Below are 24,531 nucleotides of genomic sequence, written 5' to 3'. Positions count from 1 at the left end.
AACAGTCAGCTTTAGAAGCTATATTCCAGACAAACTTCGTCATACAAGAAACATTTTAGTTAAACACATTATAAACTCCAAGCCCCCCAGCTGACTTGGGTTTGCAAATAAAATCCCAAGACACCAAGGGGACATTAACTCTATCAGCTTTGCCTTCCCAAAGAAATTGTCTACATATAACAACCATCCTCTGGAGAATGCTTTTAGGTAGAAAAGAAATACTAGCCCACTACGAATGCATAGACAAAAGGACTGAACAAATTAATTTTACTTGTCTTGCATAAGTTAAGTTCCCGATGCCCCAAGTTTTGATCTTGGTACAAACTTTTTCAATAAAAGTTTCACAGTCAATAAGCTTTAACTTCCTAGAAGAGACTGGCACACCTAGGTATTTAAACGAGAGCTTACCCAGGATGAATTTAGACATGCTTACCATTTTTGCAAGGTCATGATGGCAACCATTAGAAGAATAGATGGAAGACTTGCCAAAATTAGCTTGCAAACTAGAAGAAGAAGAGAAGGTAAAAAACACCCTTAACAATAAGGAGCCAGATTGTGGATCACCTTCACAGAACAAGAGTAGATCGCCAGTAAAACAAAGATGATTCATCTTCAAATTAGCACATTTGTGATGAAAGGAGAACTCTAATTTCTCTCCAACATATTCATCAATCGTGACAAATACTCCTTGTAAATCACAAAGAGAAAAGGGGACAAGGGGTCTACCTACAGTAGACCTTTCTTTCCCGGGAAATAATCATGAAGTGCCCCATTCAGAGAGACAAAATAACTAGGAGAAGTAACAATTTCCATAATCCAGTCAATCCTAGCTTTAGGAAAGTTCAGAGCATACAACATTTTAGCTAAAAAAGGCCATAAGACAGAGACATAAGCCTTTTTTATATCAATTTTAATGATACAATTAGGAGACCCAAACTTCCTGCCATAATGCCAAACAATGTCTTGACACAAAAAAAATTATAAAGAATTTTCTTACCAGCAACAAAGGCTCCCGGATTAGGAGAAATAATGTTGGGTAACACTAACTTCAACCTATCACAAATAAGTTTTGAAATGATTATAAGGATGACAGAGCAACATGAAATTGGCTTATATTCAGTGACTGAAATGGGATGAGAAACCTTAGGTACGAGAGTAATTGACGTAACATTGACCTCCTTGAGAAGCTTACTTGTTCGAAAAAGAGGTTTTAATCCCTGCACACACTTCTGGACCCACAATATCCCATCAATATTTGAAGAACTGAATAGTATACCCATCAGGCCTAAGGACCTTATCACCATCAATACAGAACATGACCTTCTTAATATTTGCATCAGAAAAGACGGAGAAGAGAACAAAATGCATAGAGTTAGAAACTTGGGACCATGATTAACAACATAATCCTTCACAGGCTTCCTGTTAGCATCATACATGCCCAATAATGATTTATAATAATACAAAAATGCATTGCTACCCCCTCGGGGCTTTGAGACACGACCCCTTGACAATCAATTACAGAATATATACTATTTTGGCTTCTTCTCATCCTGACGCTCTGATGAAAAAAGGAAGTATTAGAATCACCATCTCGTAACTAGTGACGTTTACTCTTCTGTTTAAGAAAACTAATATACACTTTATTTGTGGCCATGTACTTCTCAGCAACAACTTTTTCTCGAGAGGCAAGCAACTTGTCAAAAGGAGTTATATGTGTAGACACCTACTCTTGTCCCCATTCCCGCAAGGGAAAAGTTCGATGATGAAAGCATAAAAACTCCACTTGACAACGCATCTCCTATAAAATAAACGAATCTCAATTCCCCTTTTCATTTCACCCGAAACCAGCTATTTATGGAAACCTGCTAAAAATAGTAATTGCCGTAAAAGGTAGCTTCTAAAAGTGGCAAATCATAAAAGATAGAAACCTGTCAGAATTAGGTGTTGCACTCCAACGTAAATCCTAAATGAGATAGAAAGCTGCGAGAATCCTATTCCTAATATGATTCGGAAATAAGAGTTACGTATTAATCGAAATCCTAACGAGCCTAGAGTTCGTAACGGGCCCAGACGCATTCCGTCACAAAATTGATACGCGCTAAAAGACTCGAATTAATCTCAAACTCTACGGATTTCAGGAATCCGAATCTGACAAAGAATTCGGCCCAGACATCACTTTCAACGCCCAGAGTTGGGCGTCGAAATCTTTGACGCCCAGCCCTGGGCGCTGAAATTACATGGATCTCTATTTTCAACGCCTAGCCCTGGGCGCCGAAATCTTTGACGCCCAGAGCTGGGCGCCGAAATTACCTGGGACGTGTTTTTTCCTAATTCTTTATGGATTAAAACTCTGCAATTCTATCTTTCCACGATAAATAGGCCCCTATTCGACGTGAAACAACACACAACAACACATAATATATTCTGAGTATTGACTCTAAACCCCTTAGCCTAAGCCTCTCGCTGCGAAACTGTTCACGCGTTCTGTCGCAATCGATCCATAAATCGAACAGAACGTATCCTGTCCCATGATCGAGATTCGTTAAATAAAAAGGAGAAATAGCAAAGTCAAAGTGGTTAGTTTTCTGAGAACCGTGACGCACCTCTCAAGGGTTCGTCGTAATGTGTCCCTTTTCAATGATTTAACTGCTTTCCTCGCCCTTTTTATGAACTGTTAAACTAACCTAATCTGATTGTTCTATCACGCCTAACAAATATAATATTTTTGGGAAATCGGATTATCATGCTAGGTCCCTCAATGCTATTTAAATCAGATAATCACGATCGAATTAGTATTATATGTTGCATATTGCTAAAATCAACTCAGATTAGTTTAATAGTTAACGCATGTCCCTTCAATTATTTATGCTGAGCTAGTAAGGATATCCTGCCTCTGGAGTTATCGACGAGGGAATTACTCCCCTCGGTAGTTACAGTCCCCCGAACCCTCAATCTCTACCTTGCGGGTGTATATTGAGAGATTCCCACACCAGGGATCACAAGGGAACCTATGGCCGTCGTGGTCAAACATAATTGCACTCCCTTTATGTCACGATAACCGGGTTTTGTCAGTTTTTCTCATTGTCGTTAAAAACTGAATGACGACTCCTATATTACTAGTCAATTGGGTGTATATTCACAGGAAATCCAATTACACTTGATTGAATAAAAATAATCGTCACACCCACGAGGGACAAGGTCACGCATTAGCCTCGCGCTTTTTCGACCCCCTCACAGTGGCGACTCCGCTGGGGATAGTGAAGGAAATACTCGTGCTTGTAGGTAATCAAAATAGCCGAAGGGTGAAACGATCCTACCCCGCGTTATTTCCCCATCAAGTTGGGACGACCTGAAAATCAGCATATTAATATGAACGGGCAGAACATCATAACGAATCTCGGCTCCCTCGGGAGTTGGGACTAAGGATACCTTTTTTCGCCAATAGGGGGGTGCATACGCCGCGCATGTTTCCCACTCGGTACTTGTGCAGGTAGTACACCTATCCCGAACCCAATCGCTCGCCCATTAGGTCCCTCTCGCCTGCATGCCCCCTTGGCTTGCACTTGCGGGTTGGCCTCTTGAGCGAAATTCGTCTGTTGAAGACACTACCTCGACCGGGGCATGTGTTGGATCTACGATAGAAGCGGTACCAAGCCAGGCGCAGATAAACTACCCATAGAAGCCTATCATAAACTACATGGCATATTTAATTTTCGAATCCATGTTTGTAATGTAGTTATGTGTAGCAAAATATGTGATTGTGTGTGACAAACTATCCTAGAAAACCAACGACCTCAAAAAACTGCCCAAACATTCATAGACGAATTTGCCAAAGAGTTATACCGAAACACGTGTTCCGCAAACCCGAATGATCGCCACAAAATAAGCGACGCTCGGGATGGCCCGTAACGAATCCCACAAACGCTGCACAACGCGTAAAGGACGTTATTAGGCAAGCACGCAAAATTAAGTCGCATAAAACAAAAGAATATACGCGAACAGAAAACGAGTACCAGTCAGGGACGCATTTTCAGCGCCCCTGGCTGGGCGCCAATATTTCTCACGCCCACTGCTGGGCGCTGAAGTTGCTGCCTGGCCTTTTGGTCAGGCACAGCAGCCTCGGTGCCCGCGCATAAAAAAATATATGTAGCAAAAAAAAAATAAACTTTTCGAAAAAATTGCTGCGAGGGCGTATGAATAGGCACGTACTCGATTCTAAAAGCGACTAAAAAAATAAAAATAAATAACTCTTTGTGTCGTTGTTAGGCCTCCTACGACGACAATGCTCGGCACCAAAAACCGAACACGCTAATGACCTTGAATGTCACATGGGCAAAGTATTCAAAAAATAATGTTCGAATAGAGTCTTCAAGGAAAAAATGTTCAAATAAAAAATAAATAAATCCGAGTCTGGACTAGGCTATGCCAAAGTACAATCTAAATCCTAAGTCTTAGTTGTCTTATCCATAGAATCGGTCCTAATACTTGGTGTCGTTCTGCAAACTAAAAGGTTAAACCATATTGAGTCTCCCTTCCTAACATTTAAATCAATAAGCACCCATATGTAATTGTCATCCCTTACTAAGAGTCTACGGCCTCAATACTCTCTCTCACCAATAAAAAGAATATGTTATAGTATTTGCGAAATGGAAACGGTCACATTCTGAAAATCATTCCCCCATAGTCGCACAACCCCTAAAGTGAACCTGAGGTGTCAATACCATTGGCAAGGAAAATTAATGGCCTCAAGGCTTATAATCACATTGGGTCACGACTATCATAGTCCTCTCGAGTCACTCACTCCTTGAAATACTATTAAGTACGGACTAAAAGATTTTCCATGAATGCAACATGACCAACCATGAAAATACCCAAATCGGCATACCAATAGGGCTACCATTGGGGTAAGGCAATACACACTAAGAGAGAAGCCGCACTAATGATTCTAGTCTTGCAAAAATAAAAATTCGATCTCCCCAATTAACTACCTTGCCAACATTAAGTAAAATGGCGCATGACAAATGAACACCCAAGAGTTAAAATCTAAAGCGTCAACCAACGAAAGTTATGGTCCAATTAGCCTAAGTCTGAGAGTCGCTTGGTCAAGTATTATAGGCTTGCGCCACGCCATTATTTTGAGTCTAGGCCACCTCCTTGTATTCATACACGGGTTATAATCAGAAAGATTAATGAAAATTTGAGTCTAAATCACAACTTCCAACTAAATCCCAGAAACTGGAATCTGAAAAGAAGCAAAAATTATCTTCGATGTAATTCTTTCGTTAAATTTCAATAAGGTAAAAATAACATTTTGAATCTACGCTATTTGCACATTTTAAGAAACGACTAAATACGCTTGCAAAGTAATACAATTTAAAGGTCCACCCTAGGCCTACTAAAATTAAAGCTCCACTATAGGCCTACCAAAATTAAAGGTCCACTATAGGCCTACCAAACGAGGCTCATTCAGTCTCGCCTCGTGACTCAAAGACCACAACCATCTACCTTTTAGCCTAAATAAAAAGGGGGGAAAACCCGAGCGAAAAAGAAAAATAATAGAAAGAGAAAAGGGAGAGCGAAAAGAGCAAACCATGAAATATTAAAAAGAAAGAGAAAAGGGAAAAGAGCGAGCCATGAAATACTTAGCCCGTACCTCCCAAAGTGCGGAATTTACCCAAGTAAACGAAGGAAAAGAATTGAGTCAACCAATCCAAATCATAAAATTCTGCAATGTCTACCCTTTCCAATCCTTATGCTCTTAGACGCCTTCGCTCTGGGGTCCCTGTTCAGCTCATTTAGCCTATCCATGTTCTCATTGCCATAACCCAAGAAACCATTACCTCAACTCTTGTTTTTGAACTTGTTATCAGCCGCAAACCACGCACGGCCATTGACACGTGCGTCATGCCCATCATTTCCAAAGTCCAAACCTGCTCTTACACCACCATTAGCATAATGACTATATAACTTGTTTGGATACGTCCTGTTGATATACCCTTGAGCCGTCCCCATGCTACTCATTGGCCTTGGTTGATGTAATCCTCATGCTCGACTAATACCTATACAACTTATCCTATCTCATTCAACCCATCTTTCAAGCCGTCTTGAGTCACAAATAAAAAAGAGACAAATGAAGAGTACATTCTACGCTCAACGTAAAAATAAAAAATGTGAATAATAAAAAAGAAACTTTGCAAAGCGCCTCTAAAGTTAGTCTAAAAAGAAAAGAAGCATTTAGCGCACCAAAAAGATCCGCCCAGAAATAATTTTCAGCGCCCACAGCTGGGCGCCGAAATCTTTAACGCCCCAGCCTGGGCGCTGATTCTCTCTGCTCGCCAAATATTGTCCAGAAGTGCTCATTATTTTATCCGCACGTACACGGAAAAATAACGAACACTTGGGGGGGTACAACACGTATTCAGACATACGTACCACCAAAAAAAACACATGTACCAGACATACGTACCACCAAAAAAAACACATGTACCTCAAAAAATATATAAAACAAATTTTTGGCTTACGGCAAGGCAGCAGATTAAAATAATAATAAACTTCACTTATTCTACCATTTCAAATAATATGTTTCCACCTCGGAACGTACTTGTTTAAAATCGGCATTCTAAGAAACCATTTTCTAGGCTAAGAACTACGCAAGACCTGATTCCAAATTAAAATTATTTAAAGCGGATACGTAGGCAATCCATGATTCGGTCCAACCAATTTGCAAAAATATTAAAAGCCTATAGAATAACAAGAATAAAGAATAGAAGTCCCTTATTGAAATTTAATTACTTGCAATCCAAGTCGAAAGAAAAATTTAAGTCAAAGCAAGAATCCAAGTCATCAAAATGCCAAAATTAATGAGCACACATCGAAAAATAATAATGGCACTTACCCTTGCCAGAAGGAGCACTCAAACTCCTAGGCACTTAGCCAAGACTCAAAAGACAGCTTTGCCTCAATTAAGTGGGGGCTAGCGCAAGCGTCCATGACCTCTAAAGTACTCGACTTGACCCTCCCTAAAGCGAACTAACTCACTTAAAAACCTTCTTTCACCACTAGACATAGTCGTTCGCTTAAAGACCTTCTTTCACCACTAAGACACAGTCATAATCGCCAACAAGTAATAAGGGCAGTAAGCTTGCAATAAAGAGGATTGTTCTACGGCGTCGCCCCATCGTTCCTTCGAGCTCAGGGCACCCGTTCATGGTAACTCAAATGCTCGTGAATCCCCTTTGAAAAAAAATCAGACATTGTCAATAGGACTTGGCACTTAACCAAGGCTCACCCTACTCAGATATATGACACGGGCATCTAAAATAAAAATCTGAAAACATAACTAATGGGAAGACATAACAGTAACTGGGGGCTAAAAATTGAAATGAAAGAGATAGGGAAGGAACTAAGTATACCTCGACCTTTTATACAGACATACACCAAGTAAATCTAAGTCAATTTGAAAACGGTTTATATTCTCGCAATTTTGGAAAAGATGGCCCTAAAAGCCTAAAGCATATGCCAAACGGGCACAAGTATGTCTTGACACCTGCACCCTGGCTTCCAGCAAATCCTTAGACAGCATTCCAAAAATCGTAACAGTATTTTGATTCACTCATGTAATCTTGTACGAACCCTTCTATAAGTCAAACTTACTTAGGACACCTCGGATTGTACACAAGTAGGACTCGGATTTTAAATAATTTTCAAATGAATTTCAAAGACTTCTTCGAACATAATAAAGTGTCGTTGGTTTAAGCTAAGTATGCGTCCATCTCAACGTTGCAAGTGAGTCAAAAGATTTTTAAATATGATTATGGGTAAAGAAAGACACCTAGCTTTTAGTCAAGGCACACTTCAACATGTGACTACCTTGACCATGGCAATGTCGCACAATACGACATTTACAAGAGAAGAAGCAAAACCACTACTCGAACAGACCTCGCACTAAACGAGTCTGGTTCAAACTATTCATGATCCGTGTCACCATGAATGCATAAAAATGTATGCAAAGCATTATCGCACCAAGCCAATCCCGTAGCTACAATTGGAGGCTTGAGAAAAACACTCTAAAAATGCTCGAAATGACGATTTTATCGCAAATTCTCGACGCTAATGCTATACATACATCATAGGGGCACAATCCTAAGCTTTAATCATGTAAAACAAACCTTAGAATGGCTGCAACCCCTCCCAAATTCTAAGCATTACTTAGAGTATATAAAGTCGCCCCACTAACAAGGGTAACTGAAAATCGCGAGTCACCAAAACTCCGATCAAACCACTGCACATAACACTCGCCCTATAAAGCGCCCGTTACACAGTCTACATCGTTCCAAAGCAAAAGCGAAAGAAAAAAAAGAGAATAAAAAAAAACTGTCAAAATTCTGCCCAGAAATCATTTTCATCGCCCAGAGTTGGGCGCCGATATCTTTAACGCCCCAGCCTGGGCGCTGAATCTTTCTGCTAGCCGAGTTTTGCCCAGATACAAAAATAAGAAAGAAACACCTATGAATCATCGCATCGAACGAAGTAAGAAGCCGTGCAAACCCACGCAGAAGGTGCTACACTTGTTCGAGCACCTGAACGATTCAGCACGATGAAGTACTCCAAATAATGATATCCTAACACTTGGAGGAATGTTCTAAGACACGCCGTTAGGCCACACAAGCCTGCGTTGCACCATAATCCCATAGTACAAGTCTAAAAAAGGGTAAGGCACATTGCACTAATGCAAGCACGACCAAGAGTAAGAGGCAGAGACTACTTATCGTCCAAATGCAAGCCACACGACTTCTACATTAAGGATTAAAGGTAGCAAAACATTACCTACCACGGAGGGATAGCTCGTACCTACACGAGCGAAACCCCAAGGCATCTTTCTCGAAAGAACCTACAAGATCGTACGCCAAAAGGAAGCATCCCAACATGCATACATGGGGGCTCCAAGCTACGAAACAACCATAACAAAATAAAAAATCTCGAAGCAAATGTTTGAACCATCGAAAAGGCACGATGTTTGAGCCCACTTCATGAATGGGCCTGACCCCTATCAAGCTTCTAAGCAAACTATTCAAAATCAGTCATTGTTCAAAAAAAAATAATTCAAGCAAACTGATTAATGGACCGCAAACAACGGCCATTCTATGAACGCTCGTTCGCACATACATATCATCATTCTAAGTATCGAACATTCACGAACACGTTCAAAAAATATAAGAGCGATCAAAGTCTTACACCTCAAGGTATGTTCCTCGGGCCATATAGACTCGCCCGACTATTGCAATAACTGCACGCCTTAAGAGCAACAGTTCCTTAAAATAATCGCCCCGAAGCGACAAGCACCGTAGTCCACCAATCGGCTACGGCTTCTCAAAGAAAATCATCACGTTCTAAAAACAAAGAAAAAACAAAAGAAAAGAGAATACATAGAACTTCCAAGTGAAATAAACGAATGAACAAGAGGCCAACTGTGTCATCAAAAGACCAGCCCAAACAACACTTTCAACGCCCAGGCCTGGGCCTGGGCGCCGAAAATGAATCCAGGCTCAAAAGGCCCTAACTTCTATTGGGCCCTGCCATATTCATTCGGCTTGAAAATTGCCGATTTCTTCACTGAAAGTCGCACCTCACGGCTTTGTTAAAAATAGCATACTACTATAGGAGGTCGCTTGCACATACGAGCGTGACCCCAAACATGATTACAAGATGCAAAAACAACCGACGAGCCCCAACGCTTGGGGGCTCGCAAAAAAGGGGACTCCAACAAGGAGCGCGCAATCAAAATCACATTCCCAGACTGCACCACGCACCATATCATGTTTGGATATCTCAAAAAATATATTAAACAAAAATATACACAGTGTGGACCCACTTACAGGACACATCTAATCAGGAAATATTACGACCCACCAACAGGTTGTAATCACCAAAAGCTCTTCTACATATGCAAAATAAGAAATTCAAAATGGGCTCGCCCACCCTCAGCGGACAGGCTCGCCATCTTCAGCCGGCGGGGTCTACGTCACAAACCGCGTAGGTCCTTATTTTCAAAAACATCAAACAGATTCGTCCACTTCTATCGGACGGGGGGTCCACCCTCAGCAGACAGGCTCGCCCACCTTCAGCGGGCGGGGTCTGCGTCACTAACAGCGCAGGTCCTTAGTCGCTGCAGCGATAACTTTGATTGGTTTTCCCTTTTTCCAAAAATTAAAGGATTGGTTTGTTGGATTTTCCTTCGTTTTACGTCCTATAAAAACAAGGGGGTTTTCTCGTTTAGCTAGCCCTGAAAATGAGAATCTTTAAAAACGTTTTACCTCGTGATTGGGCTTGGCCAGGCCCAATTACACTTTACAGCTTTAATTTTGAAAACATCTGTAGTTACTCCCAATGACAAAGTGAGGGAGTTTCTACGCATCTTTAGATCCTTCCAATGACAAAGTGAGGAAGTTTCTATACTATCAGTTGACAAATCCCAATGACACGTGAGGGATATGTCGACACTTCAAGTGATGACCCTTAAGTCAAACGTTATCACTCGGGGGCTCGTGAGACCCTCGCAAAACAGGCCACATACACCATGGCTTGTGTGACGCACTCCGTCTAATACTTTGACCATCGTCTTACTCCAAGACTCAGTCAAAGTGGGGGCTAACTGTAGACACCTACTCTTGTCCCCATTCCCGCAAGAGAAAGGTTCGATGATGAAAGCATAAAAACTCCACTTGACAACGCATCTCCTATAAAATAAACGTATCTCAATTCCCCTTTTCATTTCACCCGAAACCAGCTATTTATGGAAACCTGCTAAAAATAGTAATTGCCGTAAAAGGTAGCTTCTAAAAGTGGCAAATCATAAAAGATAGAAACCTGTCAGAATTAGGTGTTGCACTCCAACGTAAATCCTAAATGAGATAGAAAACTGCGAGAATCCTATTCCTAATATGATTCGGAAATAAGAGTTACGTATTAATCGAAATCCTAACGAGCCTAGAGTTCGTAACGGGCCCAGACGCATTCCGTCACAAAATTGATACGCGCTAAAAGACTCGAATTAATCTCAAACTCTACGGATTTCAGGAATCCGAATCTGACAAAGAATTCGGCCCAGACATCACTTTCAACGCCCAGAGCTGGGCGCCGAAATCTTTGACGCCCAGCCCTGGGCGCTGAAATTACATGGATCTCTATTTTCAACGCCCAGCCCTGGGCGCCGAAATCTTTGACGCCCAGAGCTGGGCGCCGAAATTACCTGGGACGTGTTTTTTCCTAACTCTTTATGGATTAGAACTCTGCAATTCTATCTTTCCACGAACTCTTCCCTATAAATAGGCCCCTAGTTTCGACGTGAAACAACACACAACAACACATAATATATTCTGAGTATTGACTCTAAACCCCTTAGCCTAAGCCTCTCGCTGCGAAACTGTTCACGCGTTCTGTCGCAATCGATCCATAAATCGAACAGAACGTATCCTGTCCCATGATCGAGATTCGTTAAATAAAAAGGAGAAATAGCAAAGTCAAAGTGGTTAGTTTTCTGAGAACCGTGACGCACCTCTCAAGGGTGGGTCGTAATGTGTCCCTTTTCAATGATTTAACTGCTTTCCTCGCCCTTTTTATGAACTGTTAAACTAACCTAATCTGATTGTTCTATCACGCCTAACAAATATAATATTTTTTGGAAATCGGATTATCATGCTAGGTCCCTCAATGCTATTTAAATCAGATAATCACGATCGAATTAGTATTATATGTTGCATATTGCTAAAATCAACTCAGATTAGTTTAATAGTTAACGCATGTCCCTTCAATTATTTATGCTGAGCTAGTAAGGATATTCTGCCTCTGGAGTTATCGACGAGCGAATTACTCCTCTCGGTAGTTACAGTCCCCCGAACCCTCAATCTCTACCTTGCGGGTGTATATTGAGAGATCCCCACACCAGGGATCACAAGGGAACCTACGGCCGTCGTGGTCAAACATAATTGCACTCCCTTTATGTCACGATAACCGTGTTTTGTCAGTTTTTCTCATTGTCGTTAAAAACTGAATGGCGACTCCTATATTACTAGTCAATTGGGTGTATACTCACAGGAAATCCAATTACACTTGATTGAATAAAAATAATCGTCACACCCACGAGGGACAAGGTCACGCATTAGCCTCGCGCTTTTTCGACCCCCTCACAATATGCAATGCTTTTTGACATGAAATAAGCTCATTATGAGCCTCAAAATCATCATTCTCTATTAATTTGCTTCAACACCTTCTTCAAACGCTTAAGCTTAGAAACTAAGGTAAACATAGGAACACCATCAATATTGAAGCTCCAAACATCCTTAACCTTTTCGCTAAAACCCCGAGACAGACTCGACATGTTAAAGTACTTTAAGGTTTTGGTTTATTCTCCGCATTATTCTAGCTAATAAAAATAGCAGGAGTGTGATCAAATAACCCCTCGGTAAGGAAGTGAGCATTGCCATTAGGAAAGAGAGAAAGCCACTCATCATACCCCAACATTCTATCAAGCTTACAACAGACACTCTTATCCCCATCCTGCTTATTACTCCAAGTATAAAAGCAACCAGTAGACTTGATATCAACCAAGCCACAAAGTTCCACACAATTTCAAAATTCTTCAATTTCATGCAACCTAACAGTAGAGATAATTTATCTTGGGGATATAAAATGACTACTAAAATCCTCGCAAACTAATTAAAGCATAGTCATGGACTCTCCTACTTTTAAGAGATAATCCCACAAACTATTCCTTTTATTACTATCATTTAAAGGATAAACATAAGTGCAGTAAAAACAAACATTAGTAGCTAAGACCTTAATCAGGCAATGCAAATATTGAGCTGAACCAGCATAAATAGTAATATAAAATTAACTAGGGTGCCAACAAATAATTATTCTTGTAGTTTTTGATGATTAAATGTTGGTGGAGATACCCCACCCTTTACAAACATTCAATTACATACTCAGAAATGATGCAGGCTTTATTTTCGTTTCTAAAAGCCCCGATAAACCTATCTTATACATAGAGATACGATTCCTTACCTCATGTTTCTTATTCTTACCATTGATCCCTCAGACATTCCAGCACCCTACATTATCCATTAGCCAAAGGAGGAGTCACCCCCTAACCAAGGTTGAACCCATAATACTCTCAGGCGAAGCAACATTTTCCTCATCCACACCCACCTTTGCAACAAGGTCTATAAAGGGAGTAAATTGTTTTTATACTGGTAAAATCCCAACCAGAGCAACAAGAATCATCACATGAGAAGGAACAAGTCTTCTAGGAACTTGAAAATCCCCCTCCTCATGCCTTGGCACCAGAACCCATTGCCTAGTAATCCCAGGCCTATTTTTGTGACTATCCTAATCATAACCGAAGCTTTTATAACAATTATAGAATAAAGGTTGAAGGAAATGTGTCCTTCGCCCAAGGTGCATTAGTCTAGTACTAAGGTGCAGATTATGTACGGAATAATTAATTCAGTAAGATCCATATATCGGAACAGCTAGATGGAGCAATGTATCCGATCAGTGAGTTGCAATCCTTATTAGGCTCACAACTTATTCTTGACTAAACCTACAAGGACACACCAATGGAATAAAAGAGATCGACATATTAAATGAATCGGAAATAATTTAATGGATATTCGGGAATTTAGTTAGAAAAACGTAAATATACGATAAGGTATTGGGTTGTAATTGTATATCGTATTGCGTGTATCGATGGTGGAGCCAGACGATTAATTGTATCGTACAACGTTGGATCGTCAAGTTCTATATGATGAACATTGGCCGCAAGTCCATTCAGAAGCCTAAGAGGAGCAACCCACAAGGCGAAGCGCACAAGCGCAAGGCCCAAGGGAGCACAGTAGTGTGTGCAACAGTGCAGCAGCAACGCGGCCCATGGCCTCGATGCTTATGCTTGCGCTCATGGGCTTCGACACAACAATAGCACTTCGCCAACTGCTGGCTTGGGTGCGGCGCAAGGCCTAGTGTTGGGCGTGCATGTGGTGTGTGTGTGTGTTGTGTTTTCCGGCCTAGGCTTCAAGCCTTTGGTCGGTTGACACAAATAAAAGCCAAGGGTGATTTGATTAATCCTAAGAAAATAGTTTCCCATACACTACACATATCATCTACGCTAGAGACACAAGAACCCTAATTCTATGTGTGCCTCCAAGAGTGATAATTTCCCAAAAGCTAAAAACTTGTGGAATTTCTAAGCTAACTGAATCAAGGCAGATCTGAACGTTTATAGAGGGAACTACAATTGGAGTTCTCATTCGTGTTCGTGAGGGAAGTGGGAGAACACGCGTCGAATCTATGTATACGTTTAACTAATATTTTTGCATGATATTCTAGATTCGGGATGTTTTTCCGCTTTGTTAATTAGATTAGCATTAAATCCCAACAAAGGTTTCAATTCATACTGGATTTTCTTCTCAACATGTAACCCATGCTCATTTAGAAATCTACAGAATCTGGTAAAGCTTCCTAAATAGAGACCTCTACTAGAACTCAAGGAAATTCTAGCTTATCCTTCTTAGTTCTATTTCTGTGAGCTCTAATAAACTTCTGGACAAGACTCGTTATCTTAGTCAATGAGCGTACACTCCAAAACTTTAACTCCAATTTCGAAAGCTGAACCCAAATTGGGGCTGGGTAATTTTCTCCTTAGATAAATCTAAATCGGGAAACTAAGATTTTATTTATTATAGGTTTTGCATCAACATACATATCTAAGAATCTAGCACAGACTCCTTGTTGGTCACAGAATTAAAGCGCACATTTAAATCCCCTTTTCGAGGGAATCAACTTTCAACACCCCCCAACGCCCCCAGACACGCCTCACAAACCCAACAAACACCTTAAGTGGAGGTGAGTCCCCAAGCACATAACAAACAATCACCGAATTCCAATAATCCACTTTTTCATCAATATCATCCAACTCAATTCTAACACTTGGTTTAGGAGAAGAAACCTGATGAGAATTAGGCATACTTATTTATGGCTGAGACCCATCACGCCGCTAACAGAGCCACCAACATCACCTAGCCGTGAGTCCCTAGGAGTATTTATCACATTCAACTATTGCGAAAATTGGACCCTTGTTACCTACTACTATTCCAACACCCTTAGTGCTTGAACTGGAGAGAGAAAATTATCATCAGATTTCGAGAAGATCAGCTCCAGAATTGGTTCAATTGACCCACCATTTTGTGTAATTACCGGCGGAGTGCTATCTCCAGGTGTCGGCGGACTAACGACTCCAATTGTCATCGAACCCGAAGGCTTTACACTAGATGCTTCGGGAACCACTTTACTCTTTGAATTCTTACCAACCTTGTCGGTGCCTTCCGTCTCCTTTCAATGGCTTCAGAACCGTAGAGCGGAGGTGGTTAATGATGGAGTGAAAAAGAAGGAAGGAGAAAGATGAGACCTAAAAAATCTAGAGAGAAGGAGGAGGTTCTCTCTATAGAAGAATTTTTTCCATTTTTGTGTTTCTCAACTTTTCGACCTCTCTCTCTTGAAGAAAATGTCATTTTTCATAGGTGGTGAATTCTTTGTGTTCTTTCCTCCTCCTTTGCCAATTTAAGTAAGTAAATTCAAATTTATAATTGTTTTTCATGAATTTGGTAGTTTTCATTGCTTTGGCTAGTTGGTTGTATGTGATATTGAATTGGGAGTTTCGTTATGAACATGAAATTAGGTATTTTGAGTGGTGGAACTTGATGTTGAGTGTATGTACACGATGTTGAGTAAATGATTTTGCGCTTGACCATATTTGAGGTGCTTTAGGTAAAGTAATTGTTGATGGAAAGTGTAGAGCTTGTTGTTCATGATGGATCGTTGTAAATATATGTAGGATAATAAAAAACCATAATTTCTTGCTTGGAATTTATTGAAAACTAACGTAGCTCATGGTGAATCAAAGTTACTTAGAAACTTTATGCATGTATACTTGAACTTAATACTTTTGCAAGTCATAAACTATAGAAAAATATGATTGAACACATGATGTTTAAATTTTATTAGTCTTGAACCATAGAAAATTGCTCTGGAGAAACAATTTCTAAGTCGATAACTATGGAAATTTAGCTTGATTTTTGATGTTGGACATACTTTGTTTTTAGTATGACTATAAAGAGATAATCTTCGGGTATGTCTTCCCAAGAAAGGGCATATGTTGGCGATGGAGATGAGGGGGATCCGTGATAGACCGAAACTGGAAGAAATAGTGATATCGATCGGCAAGGTCGGCTATGGAATTCAACCCACGGGTGTGGCAAGTTTCGTCCTGGAGGCCACACGAAATTAGGTGCTACCCTGAGTACCATGTTTCTAACCGCCCACCATGGATGTGGTAAGATTTTTCTACTTTGATGCTTTATGCATATACTTATCCATGACTTTTATGTGAAACAATTTCACCATACCCCGTCTTGTTCAACAATATTTTTCATTATCTCTCTTACTTTCTCTACCTTTTTCTTACACTCACCAACTTTTTTTTATATTATATTTCTCTTATTTTTTTCACCTTTATCCTACATCCACTCACTTTTTTCATAATTAGTTACCAATAAACAAGATTGTACATGCAGTAAGTGGTCGAGTACGTTAAATATTGTGGAACATATGGTTTTATCGAGGTTTCGTTTTCTTTAATTTTGCAACTAGCACACAAATATGATATTTATTTAAAAACTCTAATAAAAAATCATTATGAAATCTTATTTAACAATTTGGGTAAGATGAAATTTTCAATGAAATATTAAGGGAACTATTAAGCTAAAAAACAGTTAATAACTAATTAAGCCTTTTGATAAAACTTATGAACACAAATATATCATCTTAATCACTATGCGCTTACTCAATATTTTATGGAAAGTCTTATTTTCTCCAAAAAAAGAAAAACCAATAATTTGGTTGCATCCTTGCAAAATCATAACCTTGTTGGATCCATCTAAGCCAAGATAACCACACCAATGGAAATAATATCTTATATGTCATTCTATCAACTTTCTTGGGCTTCAGAACCTTCTTGGTGGTTTTTTGTTCCACATTCTTTTTTGTATAGAAAAGCTTCCTAATACAGCAGATTGTTTTTCATCACCAAGACGATTAGCAAAGAATTCATAATAGGCAATATTGTCAAAAGATTGTAGGACTTTGACCATTGTTCCTTTGTGTGAGTCGATTATCATTTGTCCATCTATATCTTCTCGACCAGTTGCAGTAACTCTAATATGCTTAACTTGAAAGGTTGAATTTAAAGATGGGCCACTAGCCAAAATTACAGCTCCAAGGATCTCCCCTATAAATGTATCCTGTATCATGTTCAATTATATTATATTATAATATCAAAAATATAAGAAACCCATAATTTATAATACATCTTCTCACAATTGTTTCCAAGACCATGAACTTTATATGTGAGCACACTGCACATGGGGTGGAGATGAAAATTTGATGAAAATAACTTTAAGAGGAACAACTATAGTATCACGGTATTCAAGTCTAAAAGAAACCTTACCACATTCTTATACCGATGGTGTTCTTTGTGTAGCCTCGACAATGTGGATATCAACTTATTTGCAAAGATAACTTCTGGGGTCTTTTTGGCTCGCGAAAGATTTTCAATGATAGAGAAAAATGAGCTAACTTTCTTTTGGGAATCCCAAGTAATTAATGTGATAGGAAGTTTTGATTCCATCACTTTCTTTGCGGAGAAAGGGTCCAAAAAAATGTTAAACTCTGCATATTTATTCATAGGCGTAGTAAAAAGATTTCCTCCAAATGAAGTATTGTTGTGTATATGTCCTCCTAAAACATATAAATCCTGGAGTGTAAAAGGAGGTGAGAATTTGAATAATATTTCATTTAATAAGATTAAGCAACATAAAAAAAAAGACAAGTACAACTAGATAACCTGTATTTTAGAGACTGCATTTTGATCAATAGCAATTATTTTGGATATGGTTGTGAGAGGTCCGTTGGTCAATATAGTAATCTTTGTTTGTGGATCATCAATTTTCTTGGTGACATCCTCCCATATATCCATAATAAGTGGTTGTTGACGTTGATTCGCATTGAATTGAGTATTAAATGTCACGTTATTAGGCATGTACCTAACAAAAATTTAAAAATCTATAATTTTCCAGCCATCAATATCATTGATAATTTATTATTTTCATAAAAAATAACATGTACACATGGGTGATACACATGGGTGATACAAAGAACCTACCTTCTTGGACTACGCGGTAATTCTCTTGCAAGCCCATAAAGAGTGTCTGAATCTAAAAATCCACCACTTCCTTGTGGGATCGCCTTTACATATTTACAATCTCCGACAATAGAAAATTGAGAGTATGCCTGGTTCATTCCAAAAAAATCTCCTAGACCCACTGGAATATCATCTCGTCCCATCATATGTAACAAATCGTAAACAACGTCGATGGTGGCAGCATTAGCCCAGCCGGTTGGAGTAACAAATATTGCCTATAATGTTTATAATGTTAGTTACATGTTCAAACTTGTTATTTTTCTCAATAGTGTCACACCCTTTGAGTGTCACACCCTTTGAGTGTCACACCTGCTAGAACATAACCTTAATTTATTACAATTAATTTTATTTAACAACAAGATATATTACAAATAATTAAAGATATTTGAAATACCTTAAGGTTAAGAATTTCGGTAGGTACTTTTAGGAGATACAAAAGAGCGATAAAGTCCCCTGCACTCATATCCATGTCAAAGATAACCGGTTTCCCCAACTTTTTCACTTTGAAATCTGGTTTGTGAAGCACTTTCTTGTAATGACGAAATTGGGTGGTGAAGTTAAATCTTCCTGATTGATGAGGATGATTTAATACCTACACCATGTAACAATCTAAAAACTTTATCTTGGTTAATGGTTTTTAGCATTTAAAATATAAATATAAATATAAATTACGTTAATACTTACAGATACATACATCTAAGAAACTCTGAAAAAACTCTCTGTTAAGAATGCTCTTATGATCCTTATTAGGTTTCGCTTTTGTGGCCACCAAAATTCTCACACCTTCTGGACCAGTTATCTCTTCAGTATAGCCGTCCTGCAACAGTGAAACATGATCATTTTGAAAGAGAAGCAAAGGATAATTTTTGGCAAAAATTTTAGAAAAATTGTACGTAGTACCTTGCATCTACCATTCTTATTTTTAACAAGGCAATATGTATCATAGAGTGATCTTTGGACATGACCATCATGAACTCCACGTTTCTTCAACTGAAATTTGGGAACCTTACGTCCATTAAAAAATGGATTTGACCCATCTGAAACTCCGTGAGGTTTATTGGATGTGTGGACAGTTATGTTCATATACTCCATTTCCGCAAAATCATTTTCCCCTCTTTCATTGTATGGGTTACGCATGATTGAAACTGCTATACCAACCATTAAAGAGTCCCACATAAAATAGTTCTGCATACAATTGCGAATAACCTATTGACTATTGTGGTACAAATTACATTCATCAAAGTATTAAGGAAAATAAAATAAACAAATTTGATAAAATAACATACCGTATAAAATTGGTCATCTGACAATCCAGTACGAGCCATTTTTAAAGACCTGAAGCAATATTGTGCCTCGTAGGTTTTTTGGTTCTTCTCGAATGTCTCAAAGAAATCTTTTGTCATTGGGATTGTGTTAGTTGCATCAAGGGGAACCAGGGTGATTGGGATCTGTGAATGAATAACCTGGAAAAAAATACACTAGGTTACGTTGTATCTCCACAATGAAGTATATACTATCTTCCTTCTTTTTTAGTTCTTGTGTTATATTCATATAATCTACACTTTGATTATATTTTCTGATTGATACTCAAGAAAAAAATATCATCGTGTGTGAACTTGTTGGATTTCACTCAATGGGAATTTAAAAAATACCCATTTTTAATATCATTTTTGGTTATTGTAATTATTAAGGATATAATGATTTAATTTATGCGTTAGAAAACGTAACTAAAGGTACATAAAAACAAATACGGAGTAAATTTTTTACGGGAAGTACTAATTTAAATTAACAAACCTGATATGCAGCAAATGGATCTAGAAATATGTTAAACTCAGCATAAGGATTACTTGTGTAATCACTAAACAAGTTCCCAAGATCACAATTTTTTAATGGCTGACATGACATAATATTGTCTTTAGTGCTGCAACCCGAGGGATTTTTAGATCTCACACTACCACCCATTACATAAATATGTTTGATATTTTTCTTTAAGTGAGGGTAACGCATAAGGAAAAGGGCAAAGTTGGTGTGAGCTCCCATCAAAAATACGGTTGTTGGAGCTTTAGATATCACATTAAACATCATTTGTTGTGTTGTTGGCTGGTTAAGAGGCAAATATCTCCTCTTCCCCTGAAATTATATTCAATTTTGTCATTAGTTAATATTTTTGAAAGACCTACACCGAAAGAAGGAATTTTTAGGTATTTATTGCCTTAAAAATACACCACTTTTGTATTTACTATCTCATGAAATTTTTATTTTAAATTATTACCTTAAAATTCCAACTTTTTATTATTTACTACCACTTTACAGTTTTATTATTTTAAAATTAAGATAACGCTTTCGTTTCTTAATCGTTTAAAGTGATTCAAAGTTCATTATTTTCCTATTTCTATAGGGATTTCATTGAGAACGACATTTTAAAAAAATTCGTTTGATAATTCATAAATATTTTAAAATTTTACAAATAATATCTAATTCGTTTTACCTTTTACAAAATGTTAAAAGCAAGATCCCTATGAAATCCATACACATAAATGAGAAGAATGACTTTTGAATCACTTAAAATGATTAAAAAGCGAAAGAGATATCTCACTTTTAAAACGAGAAAACTATAAAGTGGTAGTACATACAAAAAATGGAACTTTAAGGTATTAATTTAAAATAAATTTTACATAAGGTGGTAAATTCAAAAAGTGGTGTATTTTTAAGATAGTACATACCAAAAAATTCCAGAAAGAATAAAATTAAATGAGAATTAATAAAGCTATATTTTAATTTCAAGTGTTACCTGTGGAAGAAAAGATTTACGAAGTCCATAGTTAGAGTCAATATCCAATCGTCCTCTTTGCCCAAGCGGAATGGCTTGTCTATATCGACAATATCCTGTTGTCATTATTCCCTACATGGTAACCAAGTATAGTACCTGAAAGTTCTTTACACTTCTACTTTATTCCATTTTTACTCTTATTTGGCCCACCATAACTTACCCACTCACAATACTTTAATATTAGTTTCCACTCACTCACATTGGTGGACAATTTATAGCCATTCATTTTCCATTTGTTACCCCACCATCACATGTTCACCAAAATTCCTTAATTACCGTGCAAATAGTAACCGCAAAGATCATTTAGGAACGGAGGTAGTAATACTTATAGCTATAATAGTAAAACCAGTTTTAACCAAATATTTTAAGTTGAGTTGAGTTTTTAAAATACCTGCTCGATGATAGGTAGATATCCTCCAACATTTGCAAATATGGTACCATCTTCTGAAATTCCATCTTCACCTCCAGCTCCCACATGAATATCGTCACGACCCATCATGAAAAGTAAATCGTATAGGTGATTCAAAGCATGACCAACATTTGTCCATGAATTTGTGTTGATTGTCACTGCCTTCATTTATGAAATATCAAACAAGTATAATAAAATTAAATTAAATATTTCTATGACCAATAAGATCTACTTGTATAACTTGTAAAATTTATCTTATTTTTTGAATAAAGGAAGATGATCATGTTATCATTTGAAATATGCGCCATAGATATGAAATCTAAACTATGAATATAAATTTTTTCTCATATATATATATATATATATATATATATATATATATATATATATATATATATATATATATATGTCATACCTGGTACATTATTTACCTTAAATATCATAAAAATTTTCAAATATTATACGATTACTCAAAAGAATATATTTTTTTATATGGGTACAATAAGTGGAGTGGATTTATATACGAAGTACTACGTATATATATAGTTTGGCAAGGAAATTTTTTGTTGTCAAAGTCCATAATGTTGCATTTTCATCCCCACACAACGTGTAGTTTTTATTTCTCAAATTTATATTACAACTTAATACCCCATGTAAAGTGGTGATAGATACAAAGAAGAAATAGAGGTACATATTAAAATTATAATTACTTTGGCATTAGTATTTCTTTAAGAAATTCTGTAAAAAAATATTTTCATGTGTATGTTAAATAATTAGAAGCATTGAAAATGATATCATATGCGTATTAAAAGAATAAAGAGAAGTCATGCATTGAAATGAAAAGATTAAACCTTGATATCAAACTCTGATTTGTTGAGCTTCAAAAGGTAAAGAAGTGCAAAGAAGTCGTCTGTATCTAGATCTGTATCGACTAATATCCGGTGTGAACTTGCCGTTGTATGATTTAGGTTAACTCCAACAGCTATAATGATCAAGAAAACTAAGAATTCCCATGAATGTTCCCTTAGCCACATATTTCTTATAATTTACACAAAATAAGGTGGAAAACTATTCTCAATTGACGTATAAGTGTATTAACCAAAACAAAAATATATTGATGAAACTTGAATCAAGAATAATTGCATATTTTTAGCATGGAAAAAATCACATCACTCTCATTGCACATTATAAAAGTATATAATACAGATGGGTAATAGGCTTATAATATATATTCTACAACTTATGTGGTGTGAATATAATCATAAGAAAATGGAAGTAGACCATTATCTCCTAATATGGAGATTATAAAATAGTAATAGAATAAATTACATATTTTGGGAAATTAGAAGATCAGTCAGTAATCAGTACTTGATTTTCAAATCATATATTTTCATGGTAGTTAATCCTCCCATAATTTATAATAATCTATAAACGAAAACATTGACATGTAGTAAACATTAATTACACTGATTATTTGGTGACTTTTTATGCATCCCAAATTATTTTTTATTTAGGAAATGGATTTAATTCTTATTTATCTCTATGAGTACATTTTATCATTAATCATAATTATACACATATTATACTATTTAATGTAATGTGTTTACAATAATAAGAAAATGGAAGTAGACCTTTGTCTCTTAATATGGAGATAATGTAATAGGAAAAGAATAAATTACATATCTTAGGAAATCAGAAGATTAGTGAACAATCAGTACTTGATTTGCTTAATCTTATTAACAATTGTTGAAATGAATTTAATTCTTGTTTAATTCTTAAGAGTATCATTACTCATAATTATATACGTAGTATACTACTTGAAAGTAATGTGTTTAGAGTCCAACCCCACCGGTATTGCATCAATAGTCTTAGTAGATCACGAGTTATGTCCCAAAGAGTGAAGGTCAGGCTGTTTTGGAAAATCCCAAGTAAAAGCCTTGTAACTCTTTTATATTAAATCAGAGTTGGGCTTATGATAAGTCCGTCGAAAGCTTATTACGAGACCTATGATCGAAACCATGTAATGTGCATGATCCAAATCCTAATTTATTAGATTAACCTTGGCACTATAAGGACGTATCGTTTGAGAACAAATAACGAGCGTATTTTAAGCACACGTGAGCTAGCATTTTAAATAAATTGAGTTAACATTTACGTTGTTGTGACCAAGAACTCTGAGTTCGGAAAATGTTATCATTCAAGATATGTTATCCTAGAGCCTGAATGCAAGTACTAGAATATCGTGGCGTGTGTAGGTTTAATGCGCGCGAAAAATAAAATTCAATCTTCTATTGATGTGTAACTACATATTAAAGACGTAGCAGAATGCAAATGCAACTAAGGACGTATCCATTCTATATTGGGAAGCTTTCTATTTATGAAAGTTACTAGATTTCACAGGTTCTACTCCAGATGATCTTTTCAATCAGTTGTTGGGATGCTCATTTGTTTAATCAGAAGTGCGTTTGGACAAGTGGGTTATAGTTTCATCATCAAACTTTTCGCTACGGGACGAGGGTCAAGTGTAGACGTCTAAAATTGGCCCCCACTTTGAATTAGTCTGTTTAAGACGATGCTCAAAGTACGTCGGACGAGGTGTGCCTGAGAATCCCTCCTTGAATGGACTATATTCTAATGCGAGGGTCTCAAGCCCCGATTGATAACACTTTACTGAAAAATCATCACTTGGAATCGGGAATATCAACATTTCTCCTCACGAGTCATTGGAGATATGATGAACTGAATTATACCTTCTTACAAGGTCATTGAAGGTGTTCAGGTGGTGGATGAAACTTTTCGAAAGTTTGGGTTAAAATTTTGACTGAAAGAGAATAACCGAAACTCCTAGACTTAAAAGATTTTTTCCAAAGAGAAATGAGAAAAACTCCAACTCACACATTTTTTTAGAAAGAGAAAATGGTAAGGAAACTCTACTTAAAATTATTTTTAAAGACATATGAAAAACTCTAACTATCACTTGGT

The 24,531-nt window shown here is 37.4% G+C and overlaps 2 protein-coding genes across 2 annotated transcripts; both read right to left on the bottom strand.

The window, feature by feature from the left end:
- Positions 1 to 16,716: 16,716 nt before the first annotated feature.
- Positions 16,717 to 20,429, bottom strand: LOC110789929 (nucleoside hydrolase 3). The gene is made up of 9 exons (XM_056836847.1): positions 20,105 to 20,429; positions 19,597 to 19,773; positions 19,211 to 19,516; positions 19,005 to 19,127; positions 18,705 to 18,902; positions 18,272 to 18,525; positions 17,954 to 18,152; positions 17,558 to 17,863; positions 16,717 to 17,351 (listed from the first exon to the last, which is right to left on the bottom strand). Exons 1-9 carry the CDS (start codon positions 20,393 to 20,395, stop codon positions 17,055 to 17,057), a joined length of 2,151 nt encoding a protein of 716 aa, XP_056692825.1. The 5' UTR covers positions 20,396 to 20,429; the 3' UTR covers positions 16,717 to 17,054.
- Positions 20,430 to 20,811: 382 nt separating this feature from the next.
- LOC130467444 (nucleoside hydrolase 5) lies at positions 20,812 to 22,583 on the bottom strand. The gene is made up of 4 exons (XM_056835952.1): positions 22,401 to 22,583; positions 21,532 to 21,711; positions 21,102 to 21,212; positions 20,812 to 20,826 (listed from the first exon to the last, which is right to left on the bottom strand). The coding sequence occupies exons 1-4, from the start codon at positions 22,581 to 22,583 to the stop codon at positions 20,812 to 20,814; spliced, it is 489 nt and encodes a 162-aa protein (XP_056691930.1).
- Positions 22,584 to 24,531: the final 1,948 nt, after the last annotated feature.

This window comes from Spinacia oleracea, chromosome 2 (assembly GCF_020520425.1).
Source record: "Spinacia oleracea cultivar Varoflay chromosome 2, BTI_SOV_V1, whole genome shotgun sequence".
NCBI classification, from domain to species: Eukaryota; Viridiplantae; Streptophyta; class Magnoliopsida; order Caryophyllales; family Amaranthaceae; genus Spinacia; species Spinacia oleracea.
Note: the sequence above shows the minus strand (reverse complement) of the source record. Positions and strands in the feature narration are given on the sequence as shown.

Excerpts from the sequence above, each read along its gene's own strand:
- LOC110789929 (XM_056836847.1), bottom strand. The coding sequence starts at position 20,395 with ATGATGTTTAATGTGATATCTAAAGCTCCAACAACCGTATTTTTGATG. Across the intron at positions 19,128-19,210 it reads ATAAGAATGGTAGATGCAAG|GACGGCTATACTGAAGAGAT; the intron begins GTACTACGTACA and ends TCACTGTTGCAG. Across the intron at positions 18,153-18,271 it reads TTACCGCGTAGTCCAAGAAG|GTACATGCCTAATAACGTGA; the intron begins GTAGGTTCTTTG and ends AATTTTTGTTAG.
- LOC130467444 (XM_056835952.1), bottom strand. The coding sequence starts at position 22,583 with ATGTGGCTAAGGGAACATTCATGGGAATTCTTAGTTTTCTTGATCATT. Across the intron at positions 21,712-22,400 it reads AATCAGAGTTTGATATCAAG|GCAGTGACAATCAACACAAA; the intron begins GTTTAATCTTTT and ends TCATAAATGAAG. Across the intron at positions 21,213-21,531 it reads ATCTACCTATCATCGAGCAG|GGAATAATGACAACAGGATA; the intron begins GTATTTTAAAAA and ends GTTACCATGTAG.